Source organism: Rousettus aegyptiacus, unplaced genomic scaffold, assembly GCF_014176215.1.
Source record: "Rousettus aegyptiacus isolate mRouAeg1 unplaced genomic scaffold, mRouAeg1.p scaffold_m13_p_2, whole genome shotgun sequence".
Taxonomy (NCBI): domain Eukaryota; kingdom Metazoa; phylum Chordata; class Mammalia; order Chiroptera; family Pteropodidae; genus Rousettus; species Rousettus aegyptiacus.
This window is the reverse complement of record NW_023416295.1, coordinates 112694715-112715015: the sequence shown is the minus strand read 5'-3', so window position 1 is coordinate 112715015 and position 20301 is coordinate 112694715. Positions and strand designations below refer to the sequence as shown.

At 34.1% G+C, this 20301-nt stretch overlaps 2 protein-coding genes across 2 annotated transcripts in view; one reads left to right on the top strand and one right to left on the bottom strand.

The window, feature by feature from the left end:
* Window positions 1-8161, top strand: part of GLIPR1 (GLI pathogenesis related 1) — a 17049-nt gene extending 8888 nt beyond the window's left edge. The window contains exons 4-6 of the mRNA XM_016125434.2: window positions 4887-4972; window positions 7694-7720; window positions 7824-8161. Of these exons, the coding sequence (XP_015980920.1) occupies window positions 4887-4972; window positions 7694-7720; window positions 7824-7954 (244 nt within the window). The 3' untranslated portion in view covers window positions 7955-8161. The remainder of the gene's footprint in view (window positions 1-4886; window positions 4973-7693; window positions 7721-7823) is intronic.
* Window positions 6687-20262, bottom strand: KRR1 (KRR1 small subunit processome component homolog). Its single transcript, XM_016125433.2, has 10 exons — window positions 20130-20262; window positions 17272-17444; window positions 15732-15866; window positions 15404-15529; window positions 15228-15311; window positions 14162-14218; window positions 12893-13063; window positions 10789-10866; window positions 10591-10684; window positions 6687-9153 (listed from the first exon to the last, which is right to left on the bottom strand). The coding sequence occupies exons 1-10, from the start codon at window positions 20212-20214 to the stop codon at window positions 9011-9013; spliced, it is 1146 nt and encodes a 381-aa protein (XP_015980919.2). The 5' UTR covers window positions 20215-20262; the 3' UTR covers window positions 6687-9010.
* Between the last annotated feature and the right edge of the window lie 39 nt (window positions 20263-20301).

Below are 20301 nucleotides of genomic sequence, written 5' to 3'. Positions count from 1 at the left end.
CTTTAGAAGTATTTATCTTCCTTACAGAAACTCTAAATAAAGTGTAGAAAAGAAAATTAACATTATCCTTAATTTCTCTGCCCAGAGATCTTATTCCTTTAATATTCTGGTACATTTTTCTTTGTATGTGTTTGTGTATGTGCATGTATACCTTTCAAAATACTATATAAGCACACACACAAATACATGTTTAAGAGTAGTAAAACTGTTTTCAGGGACATAGATTAATTGGATATGGTAATAACACCACAAAATGGGAGGATTGATGTTACCTCATCTTTATTGGTTTATTAAAAACCTGGCAAATTTTACACAATTTTCACAACAATAACTCTGAATTGAATTCCTCAATTTTTATAACTTATTCACTTTGACAGTTTAGTTTTTGAAAAGGATAGTTTTCCTCCATTTGGAAAACAGGGAAGACATATGACATCTCCAATTTCCTTTAAACATATATATATGTGTGGCTTATGCATCATACACATATTTAAAAAACTGAGATGATAGTGGAAAACACACTTTCTATTTTTTACTTAAAATTATACCATGAGCACTTTTCTTGTTAAAATTTTAAGCATGATGTCAATAATTATAAAATAATGAGAAGAATGCTTTTATGCTTACTACATGTACTAAGTGCTGCTCTAAGTGCTTCACATACATTAACTTATTTTGTTTTCATAAAAAGCCTGGGAGATAGGTCCCGTTATTGTCCCTGTTTTACATGCGAAGGCTGAGGCACTGACAGAGTGAGCAGCCTGCCCAAGGTTGCCCAGTTAGTGAAGGTCGTGGTGGACTGTGACCTGGGCTGTTTGACTCCTGAGTCTGTGCTCTTCATGGTCACACAACAGCTTATCCTACTGAAGAATTTAGATTGTTCCCTGTTTTTCTTTTTTAAATCTATGATGAACAACCTTGAACATAAGTCTTTGGTCACGTCTATTTCCCTACAATTCCTAGAAATGGTATCCTAAGTAAAAGATGTGATCATTTTTAAATTTTTAAAAATACATAGTGCTAAATTATCCTCCACTATCATATCAATACTGGATATTATAATTTGTCAGTATTAATCTGATAGAAAGCGGCATTTCGTGTTTTCTTTTGCATCTCTTTGATTACTAGTGATTATAAATCTTTTTCACCTGATTGTCGAATTAAATTTCTTCTTTTGTGAATCAGATGATCTACTCATTTTTCTACTAGTGTGGTTTTAATGCTTTATTGTAGTTGTAAATATTTTGAAGCTTTTAACCCTTTGTCATATATATAACAATTTTTATATGTATAAATATATTTATCAATTTTTTCTTTGTTGCCCTTGAATTTTATTTGGACTTTACCATTCTACAGCATTCCTGAAGACTTATTAGAAGAAACCTCTCTCTTTACCTGTAGTAACATGCAGAAGAGATGTTTGATAGTCTGACTGTGGGTATGGAAGTTCAGGGACTAAAACCGAGTGTCATTCAGAAGATAACAACTTTGACTTAAAAACCTCAGAGTTGGAAAATAAGGGAAACTCAGGAAAAACTAGTCAAAACCATAGGTCAATCCATGGTTAATTTTCATGACATATGTATAGCTTAATGGTTAAAATATAGGCTTTTGAGACCTACTATCTTGGTTCATTTACTGTGTAACCTCAGACAAGTTACTTAATCTCTGACTCTGTTTCCTCCTTAAAAGATCAGGATAGTAATAGCACATATTTATAGAGTAGTTATGAAAATTATATGAGAAAACTATGTAAAACAATAAGTATATGCAATGCCTGGCAATGGTGATTGAGATGTATTCATAATTATTACTGTTAAGAGATACAAATGTAAATTCTCTTGGGTTAGAGTCACTTTACTTGCTTTCAGAGTTATAAACAATACTAAGTTTTAAAACTTATAACCTGATATAATGTTTCTAAAAGGACTAACATTCATTTATTCATATAATTAAATGCATTCATACACTCAATTATTCAACAAACATTTGTTTACTCGGCTTCAAAGGAGAACAAGCCAAACACAGTCCCTGCCCTTATGGAATTTATATTTATGAGGCAGATAGGCAATAAAAATGTAAATAATTATGATGAGTAATAAAGGTGATAGAAATACTGTAGTTGGGGCCCTTATCTGAGCTAAAATGATCAAGAGCTTTCTGTGTTATGTTTAGGCTTAGGCATAGAGAATGAGAAAGAGCAAGACATGTGAATAACTTCAGGAACAGCTGTCTTGTGGACAAAACAACTGCAAAGCTCCCATGGGAAGAATTAAATAGTCAGGACACCAAAGTACTTGGATTGCTGAATGAGATGAAACTGGGGAGAAAGAGGCAGCTGGGATCTCGCAGGGCCTTGTAGGCCTTTGCAAATTTCGTTTTTTTCACATCACATGAGGGAGCGAGAAGGCCTGCTTTACATGTGGAGACAATTCTGCATGAAGAATGGGGGATGGATTGGAGGACGTAAGTGGGGAAGCACAGAGACCAACTAAGAATATCCTCACTTTCTTCTGAGCTTTTCTTCTTCTATATTCAAAACATTGTAGGATCCCATTTTATGCAATTCTAAGTCCAGTATCCTCCCCAAAGCTTCTGAGATTCTTTCAGAATGGGGTGTGGTGTGCTTGATTCTCCAGTCACCAGTATTCCAGCTCTGGAATCATGCTCATTTCCATTGCCCAGTATGGTTTTGACCCCTCTCCCTGTCTGCTTCAGGTCTGATTTCTATTTTTCCAGACACAACTCTCTCCTTCATTCCCCTTGGACTCACTGAGCAAGGCTATCCTGTGTAACAGACCTTTGCTCAGAGTGGATTAGTGGAAGAGATTATAACACAGGAGTGGAAATGTGATTTTTACAGTACTTAATAGATTTTGTCCACCCCTGCCTTGGGGACCCTTACTCATATTTTTTTTTCTTTGAAGAGCTGTCTTTTCTCTTCTCCAGAACCCCAGGGCTCCAACCCTCTCTCTCTCAGGCTACCAGAGGAAACACTAAAACTCTGCTTCTTTATTGAACAGCAGGTTTTAGGTCCCTTTGTCTTAATCACTCCCATCTAGACTTTCCATTAGCATGCTTCCCCCATTCAGGCTTTCCATTAGCATGCTTCCCCCATTCAGGCTTTCCATTAGCATGCTTCCCCCAAGATGACTTCTGCCGCTTCCCTAGAACTCGCAACTGCCTTGCTTTGAGCTTGTTTTTGGAGTAGCAATTTTCCCCTCTTCTTTACAGTCTGGCATGCACGATTAAACAACGAAGTAGGATGAGTGATTTTATTAAAAACATTCTAGAACTTAACCAATGGTTAAGTGCTTTTTAACAATGACAGATATTCCAATGACCATTAATGTCCATTTTGGACATCTTTTGTTGATTGTTATTGTAATCTTTACTACATTCCTTTGACTATTTTCCTTAGTGTAGGGTAAGCACGGGGTTAAATTTAATTTCTGAAACAACCTAAATTAATGTGGAGACAAATGAGATTAGAACATATATTTTGGATTGGAAATGAGTTGTTAATATTTCTAAAGGGCGAGTTCTTAACTTTGGAGTTAAATGTATTAGGTAAATTCATGAACTTGGATTAGGAAAAAGTAACATCTTTATTTTCACTAACTTCAACTGAAAATAACATTTCATTATCAATGAAAAGTAACACTCCAAGTCATAGCATCACTTGACTTTGCATCAGCACTACTGTATCTTTGTAAATAGCACAAATATTTTCATACCACATTCTAGTTGCTGCAGATTGTCACAAAATAGTTTTTTTAGTCATGACTACTTTGAAATTTAGATTCCCTGCTAGATCGTATCTAACACTTAATAAGCACATATCACTACATCACAAATATTTTTACCATTTTGATAATCGATGTTTCTTTTATATTCCTATGAACTTCATTTTACGCATTTTAAAACAATTTTCAGAAAGAATCCATAGGTTCCACCAGGCTGCCAAAGGGTACCATGGCAAAAAAGTTAAGTCCTTTCCAAAAGTGGAGTTCCAAAAAGAATTAGTAAAATGGCGGGTTCACTGAAATAGATACACAGCTTCTCATCACTACTACTCTGAAGATATTTATGGAGAAATAAAATGTTGGGTATTATTTCATTTTTTAATCTATGACTTTGGTCAATTACTTATCCTGTGCCTCACCCTCTAGCTATAATAGGGATAAATAATTGCATTTTCTTTGTAAGGATAGTGTGAAAAATAATTCATTTATACTTAAAGAACAGTGCCTAGCACAGGAGGAGTATTTAGTAATTTTATCTTTTATATCACATCTTTTATGTGAAAACAAATTACACTTTAGAAATTCCCTTGTATCTCTTATTTCTTTTGTTAGGCACTTACCCAGCCAAATGGCTTCTATCCAATAAAAACTATAGAGGCTTAGACTGAGAAGACTAAATGTGGGTCAATATACCTTTTCTAAGAGGGACGGGTTTTTGGATGGCAGTAATTATATAGGCCAGACAGTAAGCAGAGGGAGCATTACCCTGGAGCCAGCCAAATCTAAGTTTCATTCTAATACATATTGTGATATATATTGTGATTTGGGACATAGTAATTAATTTCTTAGAGCTTTATAGTTTCCTTGTCTACAAAACAAATAAAAATAACTTCTCCCAGAGACACCTTAAGAATTAAATGAGGTAATGTGAATTAAGACATAGGTTAATAGACAAGGCACACTGAACGAACTCTGAATATTAACAGGTTTCCATTTCCACTTTCCTTTCTCCACTTCTTACTAACCCTCTGAATCTGTGGACTTCCATCCTATGGATTTAGTCAAGGATTCATAGTAAATTGCCATTGCAAAACAACAACAACAAAAATCTCTCTCCTAATGGACAATTTTATTTTATAGAGGAAATTACCCAACTTGGCCATATAAAAAAGGATCCACTTGTAGTGCTTGCCACCCAAATGACAGTTGTTTGGACAATCTCTGTGGTGAGTAAAAGAACCAATCTCCAATAATACTATATGTTCGAAACTACTGTAACTTTCTACAGTTAAGAATGCAAGCATGTTTTATCTGAATAGCTATTTTCAGGGAAGCTAGTAGCAATCAAACCAATGGCTTATTGTCCAAGGAATACATGTTTAAGATAAATTTAAAGAAGCGAATAATATCCTTTTTAGTTAGTGCTAATCAGTACAAAAAAATGACTATGGTGTTGGAAACTGTAGATCAAGATTAGCTAACTCCGGCAAGATCAAAAATTTGCATAACAAAGATATCCAAAAGAAAAGAATTTTGAATTTTGAGATACCACCTGTCCGAGGCATTCAAAGCTTACATTTTCATCTGTAGAACTAAATAAATGAAACAAAGCTACAACCTAGCACTTTCAATTGGCAAAACAATTTAATGAGGAACAGTGTAGAAGGCCAATGAAGATAACTTCAAGGTCAAGGATGTTTTACTAAACTTCCAGCAAAATTTTGCTTTGTAATTTAGAGATATTAATACATAATTGGCCAAGAGTTTATTTATGGTTCCTCTTCTGGGCACATTCTTTTTCATCTGAATGGTTTTACTTTTGGGTCCACATCAGTAACCAACTGAACTCCTCAGAGGTCCAGGGGTGAGTAGGGCGCTTAAAGCAGAGGCAGGATAAAATGGACCAAATTTAACTGCATAAATTTTGTCTGGCAAAAGTGTTCCAGTGCTTAACATGTTTTCTAAGGTCCCTTCCAAGTCTAAAAGTATAAAATTATTTGAAATTGCTTGTTCCCTTCTTCCTGATTTGTAAACACTGAGCTCTCCTCTTACTACAAGTACAGCAACTGTCTTGACCAGCTCTCTCCCAGTTCAATCACTCTTTATTTCACTCATTATCAGTTTTGTTAAGAGGACTCAGCAACATGTAGCCAAAGAGCAAGGAATCTCTTCTCGGAGAAGCGTTAACTGAATTTTTCATGTTGCTACAACACTACAAAGCACATTTCCCCCCTAAGTTAGGCAGTATGACCTAGGAGTTAAAACCATAGATTTTAGAAACAACATGCCCCATCAATTTCCAGTTCCACCATTCTGACCTCTTCACAGGGTTGGTGGAACACTTCAAAGAAATTATTTATATATAGAACATGAACCTGGTATACAATAACACTCAATAGTGTCTATTATCCTCAAACTCATCCTCCCTGTAATCTCAAGTCTAGAGTTTACTCTTGGTATTTTGGTGGGTCTTTTATGCTTAAACTTTTAGGTGATGTTTTTATGCCCATGAGCACTTCTCATGATGCTTCTTTAACATCGGTGATGAAAACTGAGACAATTATTTAAAATTATTTAAATTTGATTGTTGCCATTGGTTAGTTGTCTGTCTTACCCACTGGACTCTCCATTTCAAACAGTAGGAAGTATGCTTAATTCACCTTTGTATCTAGCCTATTCTGGCTGGCAAATAAACACTGAGTGCATGTTTCTTAGAAATAAAAAATTCCTTCCTTTTAAAAATCTAGATAATTAGTAATAACAACACAATGATAACAACAGAATTGCTGGAGTTTAAGCTTTTGATCCTGGAGATCCAGCTTGAAATAGTCTCTAACTTGTGGAAAAAAATTCAGAAAACTAAAGCTATTGTCTGATAATAAAAAGCCCCTGAGCTCTTAAGAAAGTTCAAGAGAAAATACATACTAAGTTGCATGGTGGTAAGGGTTAGAGGATAAATACTTTTATTTAACACATTTTATCTCTGACAAATTATTGCAAATACTGGAGGAAAAATTCCTTTATGGTCATCTAGACAGTGCTGTTAGGTTCAATAAATCCAGATGGTTTTACAAAACGTGCTGACTATACTGATGGTACACAAGATGATTTTACCCAATGCATGGGTACACTTGTTCCAATATTTAAGTTTAATATTTAACATTTATAAATTAAATTTAAGATAACCATTCTTGATTTCACTGGATATAACTGCCACCAAGAAAAGTTAAAGGAGCAACAGCTTCATAGTAATTCACCACAGACAAAGTCCAGTGACAGGTATGATGATCAGGGATGCTTGCAAGTGACCAGAGCGTCAGCTCCTGGGGTTCTACCACAGTAATCCAATAGCATCTGGAGAACTGGTGTGGAAAAAGGCGTCTATTTAATAAAAATAAGTATCAAGAAGGCTAAGGCAGTTGTGGAGTTTTCTTTCTAGTGCTCTGAATGTCATATTCTGAATGTCATAAAGCTCAGTGAAAAAAAAGGCATAATTATGACTTTATTATTGCCAAATGCCCTACTACTGATAATTTAATGACATACTGGAATAGATGAAAAAGAGGCCACTGTCTCTTTATTACTGGTTGATCATAAACAGTTCATTTTTCTAAGGAAAGAACTTATTTTTAGGAAAATATTTTAATAAATTGCTCACTCTATTTTTATTTTAAAATTCTAATTTTTTTTTATTCAATTGTATTTATTATCTGCTATGGTAGATAAAATGATTTTCCATTCATGGTAATGGTACATAAAAAATTTATATAAAGTTTACATAAAAAGTTAAAAATATTTAGTGCAGTTAGCACAAAAAAATCTTGAATTAACCTTTGAAAATCACTGCAATAAGGCCAAAGTAAGTTAATGGTTAAAGAGACTTGACTTTTAAAATTAAGAACTTCACCAATACCTACTTTAAAATTTTTTTTCTTCTGACTTTACAGCTAACCCACAGCGAGACAAAGTTGCACGTATGTATATAAATCTTAAATTGTTTCATTAAAATTTTTGTGAATTATGTTACTGCATTATGAGAAACAGCGTTTAAGAGGATATCGTATGCTTGTTTCACAGGTTACTACTCTATTGTGTATCCAGACTTGCCGATATCAACACGCAATAGATACTTATCTCTTTTTCTCACTGTTAGTCCACCAATTCTAATACTGACTGCTATTATTATAATTTTGGTCAAGCACAAATAGCCTCATTTAGTTCTCTGGGACTAATACAATCCAGGAAAAAAATTTAAAAACTCATTCATATATGACTTCCCTTTCTTAATAAAAATTGGGTGTATTTCTAATTTTAAAACATTTCAGAAAAATATGTATTACCGCAATAAAGTTATAATCAAAAGAAGAAACTGTTTAACTTCTAACTCTCTAAGATAAACTCACATTTACTTCCCACTTTTTTATGAATGAGCATTGTTTTTCAGGCTGCCAAAGCTGTGATTTTCAGTAAGTAACCTTGTCCTAGATGCCTCAGCTTCTAAATCCGTAAAGTGCACTAGATTTAGGTGATTCTAAATCACTCCACTAGCCCTCATTAGTAAAAACATTTCTACATATCGTGTTGCATGCTGATTCAACTCTAAGTAATCTGCTTTTCCCCTACTCTCTTGCAATTTGAGGTCTTTCTAGTTTATCACTTTCCCAGACTCAGAACAGAATTAAGAGATTTGATTTAAAAGGTCTTGCTTTTTTTTTTTTTTTTTTTTGCTTATGGGTGGTTTAATCTTGGAACAAAACATAAAATGAGAATACAAAAAAGAATAAGCCTAAAGATGTACTTGCTATCAGTAAAGAGAGCACTGAAAAATCCACATTTTCCTCAAAACCAAATGCGATATAATTATCTTTAAAGACTAACCAATGGCATCAGACCTTAGATTTGATGAAAAATTACAATAGCCACATCTTGAAATGTTTATGTAAACAATCTAAGGAATTATTCCTAAAATCATGCTTAGATAAAACCTGCCTGGAACACATTTGCAATGTATACAAAGACATATATACCACTCTCTATTATAAAATTTTTCAAGAAAACACATGGAGAATATAATTTATATTCATAAAGAACGGCTGTATACATAAACACTAAAAGAAGAAAACAAACTCAGAAAAAAGTAATTAGAGTATACTTCTTACGTATAAGGCAACTAATGCCCTATTATCTCAAAATCCTTTACAAAAGGAGATAGCTCAATAAGTTCTAGTTTGGGGTTTTTGTTTTTTGTTTTTTTGTTTTGAATGTTACTTTTTTTTCTTCTTTTTCTTTTCATCTACTTCCATTTTAAGCTTAACTTCTTCAGCTGTAAGAGCTCCCAGTTTCTTATTCTTTGCTTTCTTAATCTTTTCCTTGATGGCAGCCACGTCAATTTTAGTTTCAGTAGAAGCTAGACAAATTAAAAACACAATATATGTAATTCTTTAGGTTTTAGCTAATAAAATGTAAAGAATATGTATTTAGAACAATAACTTCAGAATACTATTACAAGTGGAAGGTCATGTTATAAAATATAAAACACCTGCCATGTGCCTAAAGAAAAGTTGGAAATTCCTTTGAGAAAAAAAAAGTCATAAAATAAAGTACTTTAAAATTACATTAGTGAAAGTATATATGAAAATGGCATTAGTTTAACTCTATGAACCAATTACTGAATTCAACTATACCAAAATTACATTTCCCATTAATTATACTTGAGATTAGATTATTTTTACTTATAATCTTCTCTTTTGGAACTTTAGAGTACTCATTAACATGCCATTTTTCCATCTTGCATGTTAAATAATTTAAAATTACATTTCATGAAAACTATCACTTGTAGTCCTTATAGCTTCAATAATATTAACTAATCATGAAGTTATAGGTCAAAATCTATTTCATCTAATACCACATGCAAACTTAAAAGTTTTCAAATATTAGTTCAATGAGTAGTAGAATTTAACAAGATTCTGGTAATAAAAATAGTAATCTTAAAGTATTTAGAGGTCCTTCTAAAAGAACTCAACCACCCAATCAATGCCAAAAGCTTCAACAAAATAGAGAAACGAAACAGTGAAAACACACAACTTGTTCTTACCATTTAAAGAACAGTATTCAGAGCATAAAAGAATCACAAGATGAAATGTCATCTTATGAACTACCCAGCAACTTTAGGAGCAAAGATTTGAAGCCTGCACTATAGTGGAATAGCTTCTTCTTAACCCTAATAAACTGCGATTAAACTACTATTGAACTACCTTCAAAGTACATAACTGACTTTACATACTGGAAATATAATGTTTGACATTTTTAACTTTTTTACATAGCCAATGATCTACACAGAATATAGTATTTTTATAGCTGTTAACACTGGTGTAATATAAGATACTAAAATAGTAATGCTGTATCTGGTTTTGACCAACAGGTCATGTACAATGCTGCCACTGATACCCCTATCCTCATTGTGCTACTGGGCACTTTGTAGAGTTACTTTAGGAGTAATATAAATGTTACTGGAGGAAAAGAAAATGTAAAACGAGGAAAGGATGAATCAAAATGAGGCTAGGACTAGGGAAGACAAGACACAAGAGTGTTTCCTCTGAGGATCTGTTTAATAGACCCTGAATAACACCTTCCTATTTTGTTGGTGCCCTTTAGCTCAAGGTGATAAGAGATCAGGTGTTTCCTGTCCCTAAGATTAGTGATTAATGAAATGCTAAGAAAACTGATGAAAGATATGGTTATTTCTTTAGTTAACACTCAAAGAGATTAAGACAAATTCACTATGGGTTTACTTTTTATATAACGAACTTTTACATTTTATGAAGAGTTAGAAAACAAATATTACCTTCCTTAGGTTTCACAACTGGTTTTTCTTTAGGTGGAATAAAAGCTTTGTTTCTTTCCTCTTGTCTCTTACTGAGAACTTCTGCTTGTTTGGCCTACATTATTAATAAAAAATACATTAGTAAAACAATTTATAGTTAAATAAAAATTCAAGTTTCTGTGAATTTTGCTATTAACATTGTGAGTTAGACAATGTTACCTTTATTGCTTCCATTTTCTGTCGCTTCTTTTGACTTGCCTTCAAAAAGTATTCACCACTAGCCAATTCTTTATCAGTCTGTTGAAATAAGTTTTTACAATCACATAAGAAATAATGCGGATGAGTTATTTCCTAAGAAAGCCACAATATCCTTGAGGTAAAGACAGTGGGGTCAAAAATCTATGGTTAATTCATAAAGGGAACAACAAAAAAAGAGAAATGTACACTAGGCTGAAGGGAATACAGGCACAGAAGCATGGAGGTAAGAAAGCAGGTGATGTGTTCATGAAATACACAACAGACTGCTTTAAGTGGGGTGAATGGTCAATGATTCAGGAAAGTTTAAGAGGAAAATGGAAAGACAATTTTGAGGAAGTTTGAAGAAACCTGACTACCTAGTGAAGGAGACGGGATATGATTTATAAATGACTGAAGTTTTTGAGAAGAGTAAAGAGACCAAAGCAGCATTTTATAAAGTATAGAAGAAAAGAGAAGAGATAAAAGCCCAGAGTAAAAGTAGTGGCATGCAAAATGAAAATCAAGAATTGTCAGGACTTGTTGACTAAGGAAATACTAATCAGAGAGAGCTACAGCTCACTCATTCAATATATAATTAACACTAATAACTAACCTGTCTTGCACTTATATAGCATTGATATATCTAAGGCAATGTTCTAAACTCTTTACAGTTGTTAGTTCTTTACAATTACTAATTAATTTACTTGTCATTAACAATTCTTTGAGATAGCTGTTATTATCTCTATTTTATGCATGGGTAAACTGAGGCATACGCAGATTAATTAATTAGCAAACAAGTGGCAGAATGAGCCCACTGAAGCATCACTGTTTCAAGAAGCTTACAGTTGTAGAGGAGAAAGATAAGACAATTACTTACCACAGGTATGGGACATTGTAATATAGCAGGAGATATGGAAGCATGTTTTAGTAACTGGATCACTCCACTTTCCCCCAACTATCAGTTTGTTTCTGACTTCAATTTCTTCCCTTTCTAGACTTGGCCTCGTGATCTAACACTTCCACTGTTTTCTCACCATGATGATCATTAACTTTTTTTCTCTTTGACTTTTCCTCAAACCTTCTCTGGAAAACTTCACACAGGGCTGTGTAGAAGACAGTACCCAGGAAGGGATAGGTTTATATGCTGAGGACAAAGAATGAGCAGAAAGAGAAGAACAATAAGGGAGGGAATAATAAAGCAAGATCCCTCAGGAGATAGGTAAAGATAGAATTAAAAGAACAGGTAAAGAAAGGACTGGTACAGATGGGGAAAAAAATGGAGGTGAAGGAAGAGGAAGCTGAGAGTTCTTGCCTGAAGGTCTCAAATATTTCAGTAAACTAAAATGCAACGTTATCTGCTAGAGAATGAAGAGGAATATACAGAACTGTCAGACAACACTGAGGACCTATCTGGTGTTGAAAACATAAATTTATAGTGGATATAATCCAAAGAGATGACTTTTTCCATCTATGTTTGGTAGCCACATTATGGGAAAGAAGTCGAGTTTTATGACTGATCCAAGTTTTAAAGTTTGCTGGACAGGTGTGATTGAAGGAAAATAGAGCATGAAAGAAAACAATGATGGGCAAGAGAGAAAAGGAAGTTTTGGAAAGGAAACAAAGCCAGAAGACAGTTGACAAAATGAGAGGAATTCATTACTTAGAAAAAAAAGGAGTTATTAGAATTTATGATTTTAAAACTGGAGTAGCCATATAGTTCATGGTCACAGGAATGATGCTAAAGCAGAGTAGAGAGACTTGTGGGCTAAATTGTTGGATATTTTATCCACAGAACATTTACAGTGGCTATAGAAACACGAGTGACACCAACCACCTTGACATAGTTTACGCTCACAATGTGAACCCCTCCCCACCCCCATGCACTTAGCTCAAAATAAGGCTATTTATACTTACCTTCAGTTTTTTATATTTCCACACACACACACACACACACACACACACACACACACCCTCAATTTCCTCAATAAAATTTCTCACAAAACCGATTGTAACAGCTTTCTCCTCAAATAACAAAACCGATAACAGTTTTCCCCTCACGTAACAAAATTCAGCATTTAATACTAACCTGACTTTCTGGCTGTGGTGGTGGGAATGGTGTATACTCTTTCTTAACAGATTTTTTCTTCGGTTCCTTGCGTTTATTCACATTCTTATGCTTGAACTGTGGCAAAAATCTTTCCCAACTTTGTGATCTTAATTCAGAATCTTTTGCCAACTCTCGTTTAATCATTAAGGTCTTTAGTCATGCAATGCATGAATGTAAAAATTTTTAATTGTAAAAGTCATACATTTGTCACATTAACACATTAAAAATGTTCTTATAAGTAATAAAATTAACAAAATGAGTAGTTCTTACTCTCTGATAGAATTAAATTAAGTCCATTAAAAATGTAATCTTAAACATGTTTAATTAACCAAGCATCAGAAAATCATTAGAAATTTTGATTAAGAAATGCAGAACTGTTAAAATAAATTGAGATGAAAATTAGACTAATTCAACTTTTCAACCATTATTTCATTGAAAATTTAAAGTTAATCACAGCAGGGATAGTTCTTAATAATGTTCCCTGCAAATAGGAGACTTTCAGTAGCAACTGAAATATCACAGGCGAAAAAAAGCAAACTTTCTCATGATCAGACAAAACCAATATTCTCACATTTCCCCCATTCTATTTGAACTTTATAGACATTGAAACATCAGAGAATGTAAACCAGGCATCAGATACATGACTACCTCTCTTTATCTTTAACGTCCCAATATAAGTCAAACTTACTCGACTTAACTGCTCTGCAAATACCCATCATAAAACAGCTCATTATACCATGGTTACATTTCCAAGTATAATCATAAACCTTGTGTACACAGGGATATAACAGTTATCTCTCAAAAGGCTAACACTAAACAATTTGAGTGTTAAATTCCAAATAATAAAGATTTTAATGCAATTTTAAATATTCCAGGCTTTAACAGAAAAAGGTAGGATTCTGAAAGATCACATCTTTTAACATAGCACATAGACTCATCTAAAAAAAAAAAAAACTGGATTGATACGATCTACAACAAATTCTATGAAGCTTTCCTTGTATTAGAACTATATAATACATTAGAGTGACCCCATCAATACTGGGCTCCACAAAGACCTAGGTATCCAAGGAAGTAACAACAGGACTGAGAGCTGAGTGGGCTGAATTCTGCCTCTCATTTACCCAAAATAGCTCTGGCTTTATCTATGTTCTATACTAGACTGTCATAAAAATATAATTTCAAGAAAACTTTCTTTAGCTAAAGGAGGTCTGACAACCACTGTTAAAACAATATATAATTAACACTCACTTTAATATTATAAATTGGATGAATATTCTTCATGGTATCTAGGACTACTTTTCGAACCTGAAATTTGCAAAGAAAAATAAATTAGTCACTTGATTTTAATGAACTAGCTAGAAGGTTGAAGGCTGTTAATATGTTACAAAAATATCCTATGAACCAGGCAATGGCTACCAAATGAATATAATAGTTCTTTCAACTGCTCTTTGTGGTTGCTAGATCTTTCAATAACAATCAACCTCCTTTGGGTACAATGAAGTTTCTCAATTGTACTATAAAAATGTGACATATACAACTAGTACAACACTCTGGAAAGTAACAATTTTCCTGTTCCAGCTTTCTCATTTGTAATATGGAAATGAAAATACCTCAAGAGTCTGTTGTAAGAATTAAGTAAGATAATATATTTTGACTCTATAAAACTATAAAGTATTCAATATATTTAAAGTTATCATTGCTGCATGAGAACAGAACAGATAATTCACAAGAATGAGGTCCAACAGAGTTATTATTAAAGTCCTTGGAAAGGAAGCAAGACTTCACAGCCAGGTCCAGAAAACAGCAGCATCAAAAGGAGATAACACAGATTTTCTCATAACATTTGACAAGTTAAATAAAATGTTCCTGAAAACATTAAGTAAACACTACATAAATTCCAATAAAGAAAATGTATCTTAAAGGAAAAGAAGCTTTCAAAGTCTGACCTCTACTGGCTGTATACGTTACTGCAAATAACAAGATCTGTCAATTCTACATCATGTTTTTCAAATATGCTACAGACTAAGAGCTTAAATACCCATTTAAAATTTGTAGTGAATGGAGTGATGGTTTTCAAACCGTCTGAGAAATGGATCTCTCTGTAACTGTCAAAAATTGGCATAGTATGTTAGAGCTCAGGAGCTATGAGTCCTTTAAATTCCAAATGAAGTACAAAGTATGGGAAATCAAACAAAGCATATTCTAAAAAAAAATACAATAATTATTAAACAATATATTATCCAATAAACTATTATAATCAAATTACTTAACCTGTTCTCGGCTGAAAATTAACAGAAGAAACTTAAGTTCTCACCTCTTTTAAGCCACTAAAAGGTCCAATGGCTGAAACTGTGTTTCCCTGAACCATAATATAACAGTTTGTTAAGAGTTCCAATGCCTATATCAAAAGAATGAAAAGTTGCAATTCAGTTGAAATATGAAAAATTAACGCTGGAGGAGGATACTCAAGCTTTCTACTGATAAAATTACCTTCAATGTCGATCCTTTGGGACCAATAAGACGCTGTCTTCTTTTTACAAATCTTTCTTTATTTCTTACTAAAGAACCTATTTTAATGATGTCACATGCAACATCATCCTGAAGAATTCGTACTGCCTTTTGAAAAAATAGAGAAAATAGCTCATCGATATTTGTTACAAATACATTTTTCAAAGCCCATGATGACATCTAGCACAATAATGAAAATTCTATGTAGGGAGGAAGAGAGGGAGGCAGGCAGGGATGGATGGATGCAATGTTATATGTTGTCTTGAATGCTAGCATAAAGAAAGCAAAATCTCAGTAATTCTAAATTTACCTGTTCAAATGAAACACTCCTTGCTAACAGTTTTATTAGGTCTCTGGCCCTAATGATGATATAAGGATCAAAAGTCTTCTTTGTTGTACAAACAGTCATGCTGCCCTCGATCAGGTCCAGGGTTGCATTCACATGCTACAAGAAGTAAAGAGCAAACAAGCAGTTGTCTAAAAATGAATTTAATTTTAGATAATTATAGAGCCTATTCTAATCTGTTAATTACTGTGAATTAAGCTCTCTCTAAAATTCTATCAAATCCCTCCCTGAAAAAGGTAGATAGTTAATATAAAAAATTCTTGATTATTTTCATACCTCAAAGAATACAGAAACTCAGGCAACTGAAACCATTTATACTTGACTTTAGAAAACTTTGTACTTATTGGGGTAAAGATTATCTCCAGTTTCAAAAATACCTATCTATCTATCTACCTACCTACCTACCTATATATCAATATACATATATATATCAATCCAAATGAGGCCTTACTTAACTTAAGACTTAGCTAAGGTAAAAAAAAATACATAAAGATATGTGGGGTCAACTCTAATCCACCATTTGTTCCTTAGGGTGAACATGGACTTTTCCTTTCAAACTTTTTTCAGGCTGGTATATATTTTCTAAGTATAAAGTAAAAATAAATTATCATAGGTTCAGAAAGAAGCAATAATTACATATCAACTCTCAATAGTAAGAACCAGATTTCAACAAAGCAAATAAACATGCTATTTTCTGACTTGCGAGCATATTCTAAAGAATATTTCAACATAGTGAGTGAAAACTATTCAACGGAAGGTTGGGTCTCTACAAGTTTACAAAAAAAAAAAAAAGAATCCAATCTCAGATGTAGACAGCTATAAAATACTGCTTGCAGTTTGCTGAGCCACCCTCATACCCAATGGGCACAAACAACTACAGAGCAGTCCCACAGTTCAAGAAATATATTTTATATCACAACCTAGTACATATATAAATATATACGCACATATAAATGAACCAAAAGCTTCGTAAAATGATCCTTACCACATATGATACATTCGTTTTTTAAAGACTCATTATCTCACAACTTCTGGATCCATTAATGGATTTCAACCCACAGTTTGAAAAACAAATACTGCTCTAGGGGCATGGCGGCGGCAACAAATAGGAGAAAGTTGGCACATCCACATCTTCCATTTAAATGAAAATCAAGCAAGTAGACAGAAATATGCCTCCACTCAAACTGTACAGGTACATGGTAACCACCATAGCACACAGTAGGCATTCTAAAACTTGAAGTTCACAGATGAGTTTCAGACAGTCCATGAAATCCCTACAATTTTAAATGTATGTAAATTTTTCAAAGTAATCTATTACACAACTAGAAACAAATGGATTACAAGAATAAAGTTTATCTAGGCTGTTTAAAATACCAAAAGAATAAAATTAACCAGTTATGCCAGCATCTTTAAAAAAAAATCCACCAGCACACATATACTTACTTAAAAGTAAGAGTATAAGCAAGAGCAAAATCTCAAAGAAATACAGAAAAAATATGCATACATGTTCATTCAAGGCTTTCTGTACCAAGGGCCAGCACTCTTTCAAGTAAGCCTCTCTATATTTTGGGAACAAAGTTGCAAAACTGCTCTCCTCCAAAAGTCCTCTGGGATTGTCCTCTTTAGAAAAAGCTGGTTCCTTCCAACCATCAGGAACAGTGAGGAGTTCTGATTCATCTACAGGAAAAAATTTACACATCAGATTTTAACCTACTTTTGGACACTTTCTGAACATTTAGATGCATACATTTATAAGCTTCCCAATATTCTCCTTGCATTTCTTCTTCTGCCTTTCAGATTATACAACAGTTAAAGAACAGCCCTCTATCATTATCATCAACACATTGTATTCAAAATGAACTGTAAAGAGTTCAGTCTCCTCATAAGACAAAGTTCCTTAAGCTGCCCTTCTTGGATCCACACTAATTAGCATATGCCTGACAGATAGTGCGTACTCAAGAAAATTTTATTACAATATGCTATGTTAGAGTTGAAGACTGAAACACCACTTTGTTAACAAGACTTTTAAATATTTTCTGATTTTACTGGTGAAGCCTAAATATGTGTATATATGTATATATATTTGCATGTGTGTGCATGCACATAAAACTTTTAAAAGTTGATATTCTGGTGTACACTTTCAGTTAATAATCACTGGTACAGGGTTTTAGGCTTTCCAAAGTTTTTATGTGCCTTATTCCTATATACTCTTCATGACAACTATTAAAGGTGAGAAGAACCAGTACTATTTCCCATTTTATAAAAGACAATCAGTCCAAAAAAGTGAATGGCATAAGAGTATACACAAAGGTCTCCTCTCATTAAATCAAAATGCCTCTGAAAGGCCATAACTTATCTCCCACATTGTTTATCAAAACTCCTGGTCCTGGATTTTATGAACCTCTTAAATCCAACAGCTATACTTTAAAACAATACTATTCAAAGTATGACCCATAGGCCTGCACCATCAGTATAAACTGCAAGTGTGTTAGAAATGCAATTCTTGACCTCCACCCCAGGACCGCTGAATCTGAATTTCAGGGATGAGGCCCAAGAATCTGTTTTACCAATCTCTTCAGGAGATTCTAAAGTCTGAGAAGCTGGTCTTTATAATCTATATTAGCCACCCTAGTCATTTAAACATGATGTTTCTTATAGTCACATCCATTCTGCTATTTCTGGTTCAAATCACAGAGAATTAGCTAGTCTTCATATAACATTCACTTCTCAACAACCTCAAGATCTACAACTGTCATTACTTAATATACACATCTGACCAAATCCTTGCCCAATTTAAACACTTCAATGGCTATGGGGGAGGGGGGGAACAACACCACAAACCTGGTGAAAAATACACAGGTAGTTCACAATAGAAGAAGTACAAACAGCCCAAAAACAGATGAAAAGATGTGCAACCTCATTAGTAAGAAAGTTCATTATTCCCAACTAGATACTATTTTATACTTACCAAAATGACACAAATTCAAAATTTAGATAATGCTGTGCTAGTCTGTACGTAGAGCAATGAGAACTCTCATCCATTACCAGTGGGAGTGTAAACTGGGACAAAACCTTTGGGAAAGATTTAGCATCGCCTGCACATATCCTGCACTTCAAGGATTCTAGTCCCATGTACAAAACCTAGAGAACTCTTGAACAAGTAAACCAGGAGATATGTGCAAAGATGTTTAGAGCAGCATTGTTTATAAAAACAAACAATGAGAACTGTTCAAACGTCTCCTGATGGTAGATTAAAAATATAAATTAGTGTATATTCATACAAGGGAACATCATACAGTAGTGAAAAAAACAAAACAGCTTCAAGTATTGCCCAGGTTGTTAAAACAAAGTTAAGCCTAAGAAGCAAGACACAGAAGCGAGCCTACAATCCTCTTTCATTCATATGTAATTCAAAACCAGGCAAAATTAAACCATTTTGTGCATAGGTGATAAAAGAAGAGTGATCAACACGATGTACAACAGTTACTTCATGTCTCACAAAGAAAAAATATGATCTGAGCCAAGCTTGCAGGAAGATTTTGCGGTATGGTAATACTTTATTCTGCTCAATGGTCTGAGTCCTCCTTTATCATTTTTTTTTCCTTAAAGCTGTACATATACTGTACTCCGTTAGGTACATTTATAATTAAAAACAACAAAACACCTTTAATACCTTTCTAATACCTTTGGAATGATAAGTTCTAAGATTTTTAACACAATAAGAATGGTTGCTCAGGCCCGGGGCTCGTCTCTTCCCGTCATTCATACCGAAGAAAATGGGTAAAACCAGACTATAAAGGAAAACAGCAATTTAAAAGTAGGGAAGTCTAATGAGTAGGAGCTATGTCATCTAATACTTAAGCAATTTGACAAACGGGAATAGTGAAAAATGTTGCAAAATTTCTTTACTGACAAACTAGCGTTCGGAACACGCCAGATAGCTCCTTCTCCATCATCGTTACGTCTGTCTCACTTCTTCATTATCAGCTTTCACGCAAATAAATAACGACCTCCTACTCCTACCCCATCCCTCATTTTATCAACAGCTTCCACTCTTCGCCGCGAATCTAAGGTCCGGCAGTACCGTCCGCAATTTCTTAGTCCTCACCATTTTATGGAAGGCGAATTCCGCAACCTTTTCACTTTGGGGCCTCTATCAAAAGCAATTAGTTAGCAACCCGTGGCCAACACCATACAGGTCAGAGGTTTCGCAGACCCAGTCAATACCCCCTAACGCCAACAATTATAGGCATTCACCTTTAGAGAACGGTCTCAATGCACCCTCACACGTTCCCAGCAAGCGAAAGAAAACAACTGCGATTCAACATCTAAAGCCAAGCTTCAGTTCTCACATAACCTTACCTCGTTCCTCCGGCTTCGGCTTCTGGTTACGAAACTCACTTTTCCCAGCCGCTCTGGTCGGCTCGTTGACTGTGGAGGACGCCATCTTCAATTTGCTTCCTGGGTTACCGGAAGTGGAACTTTTCTTAAACTCTTCCGGCTAGAGTCCCTATACTCAAAATGAGTTCCGCCG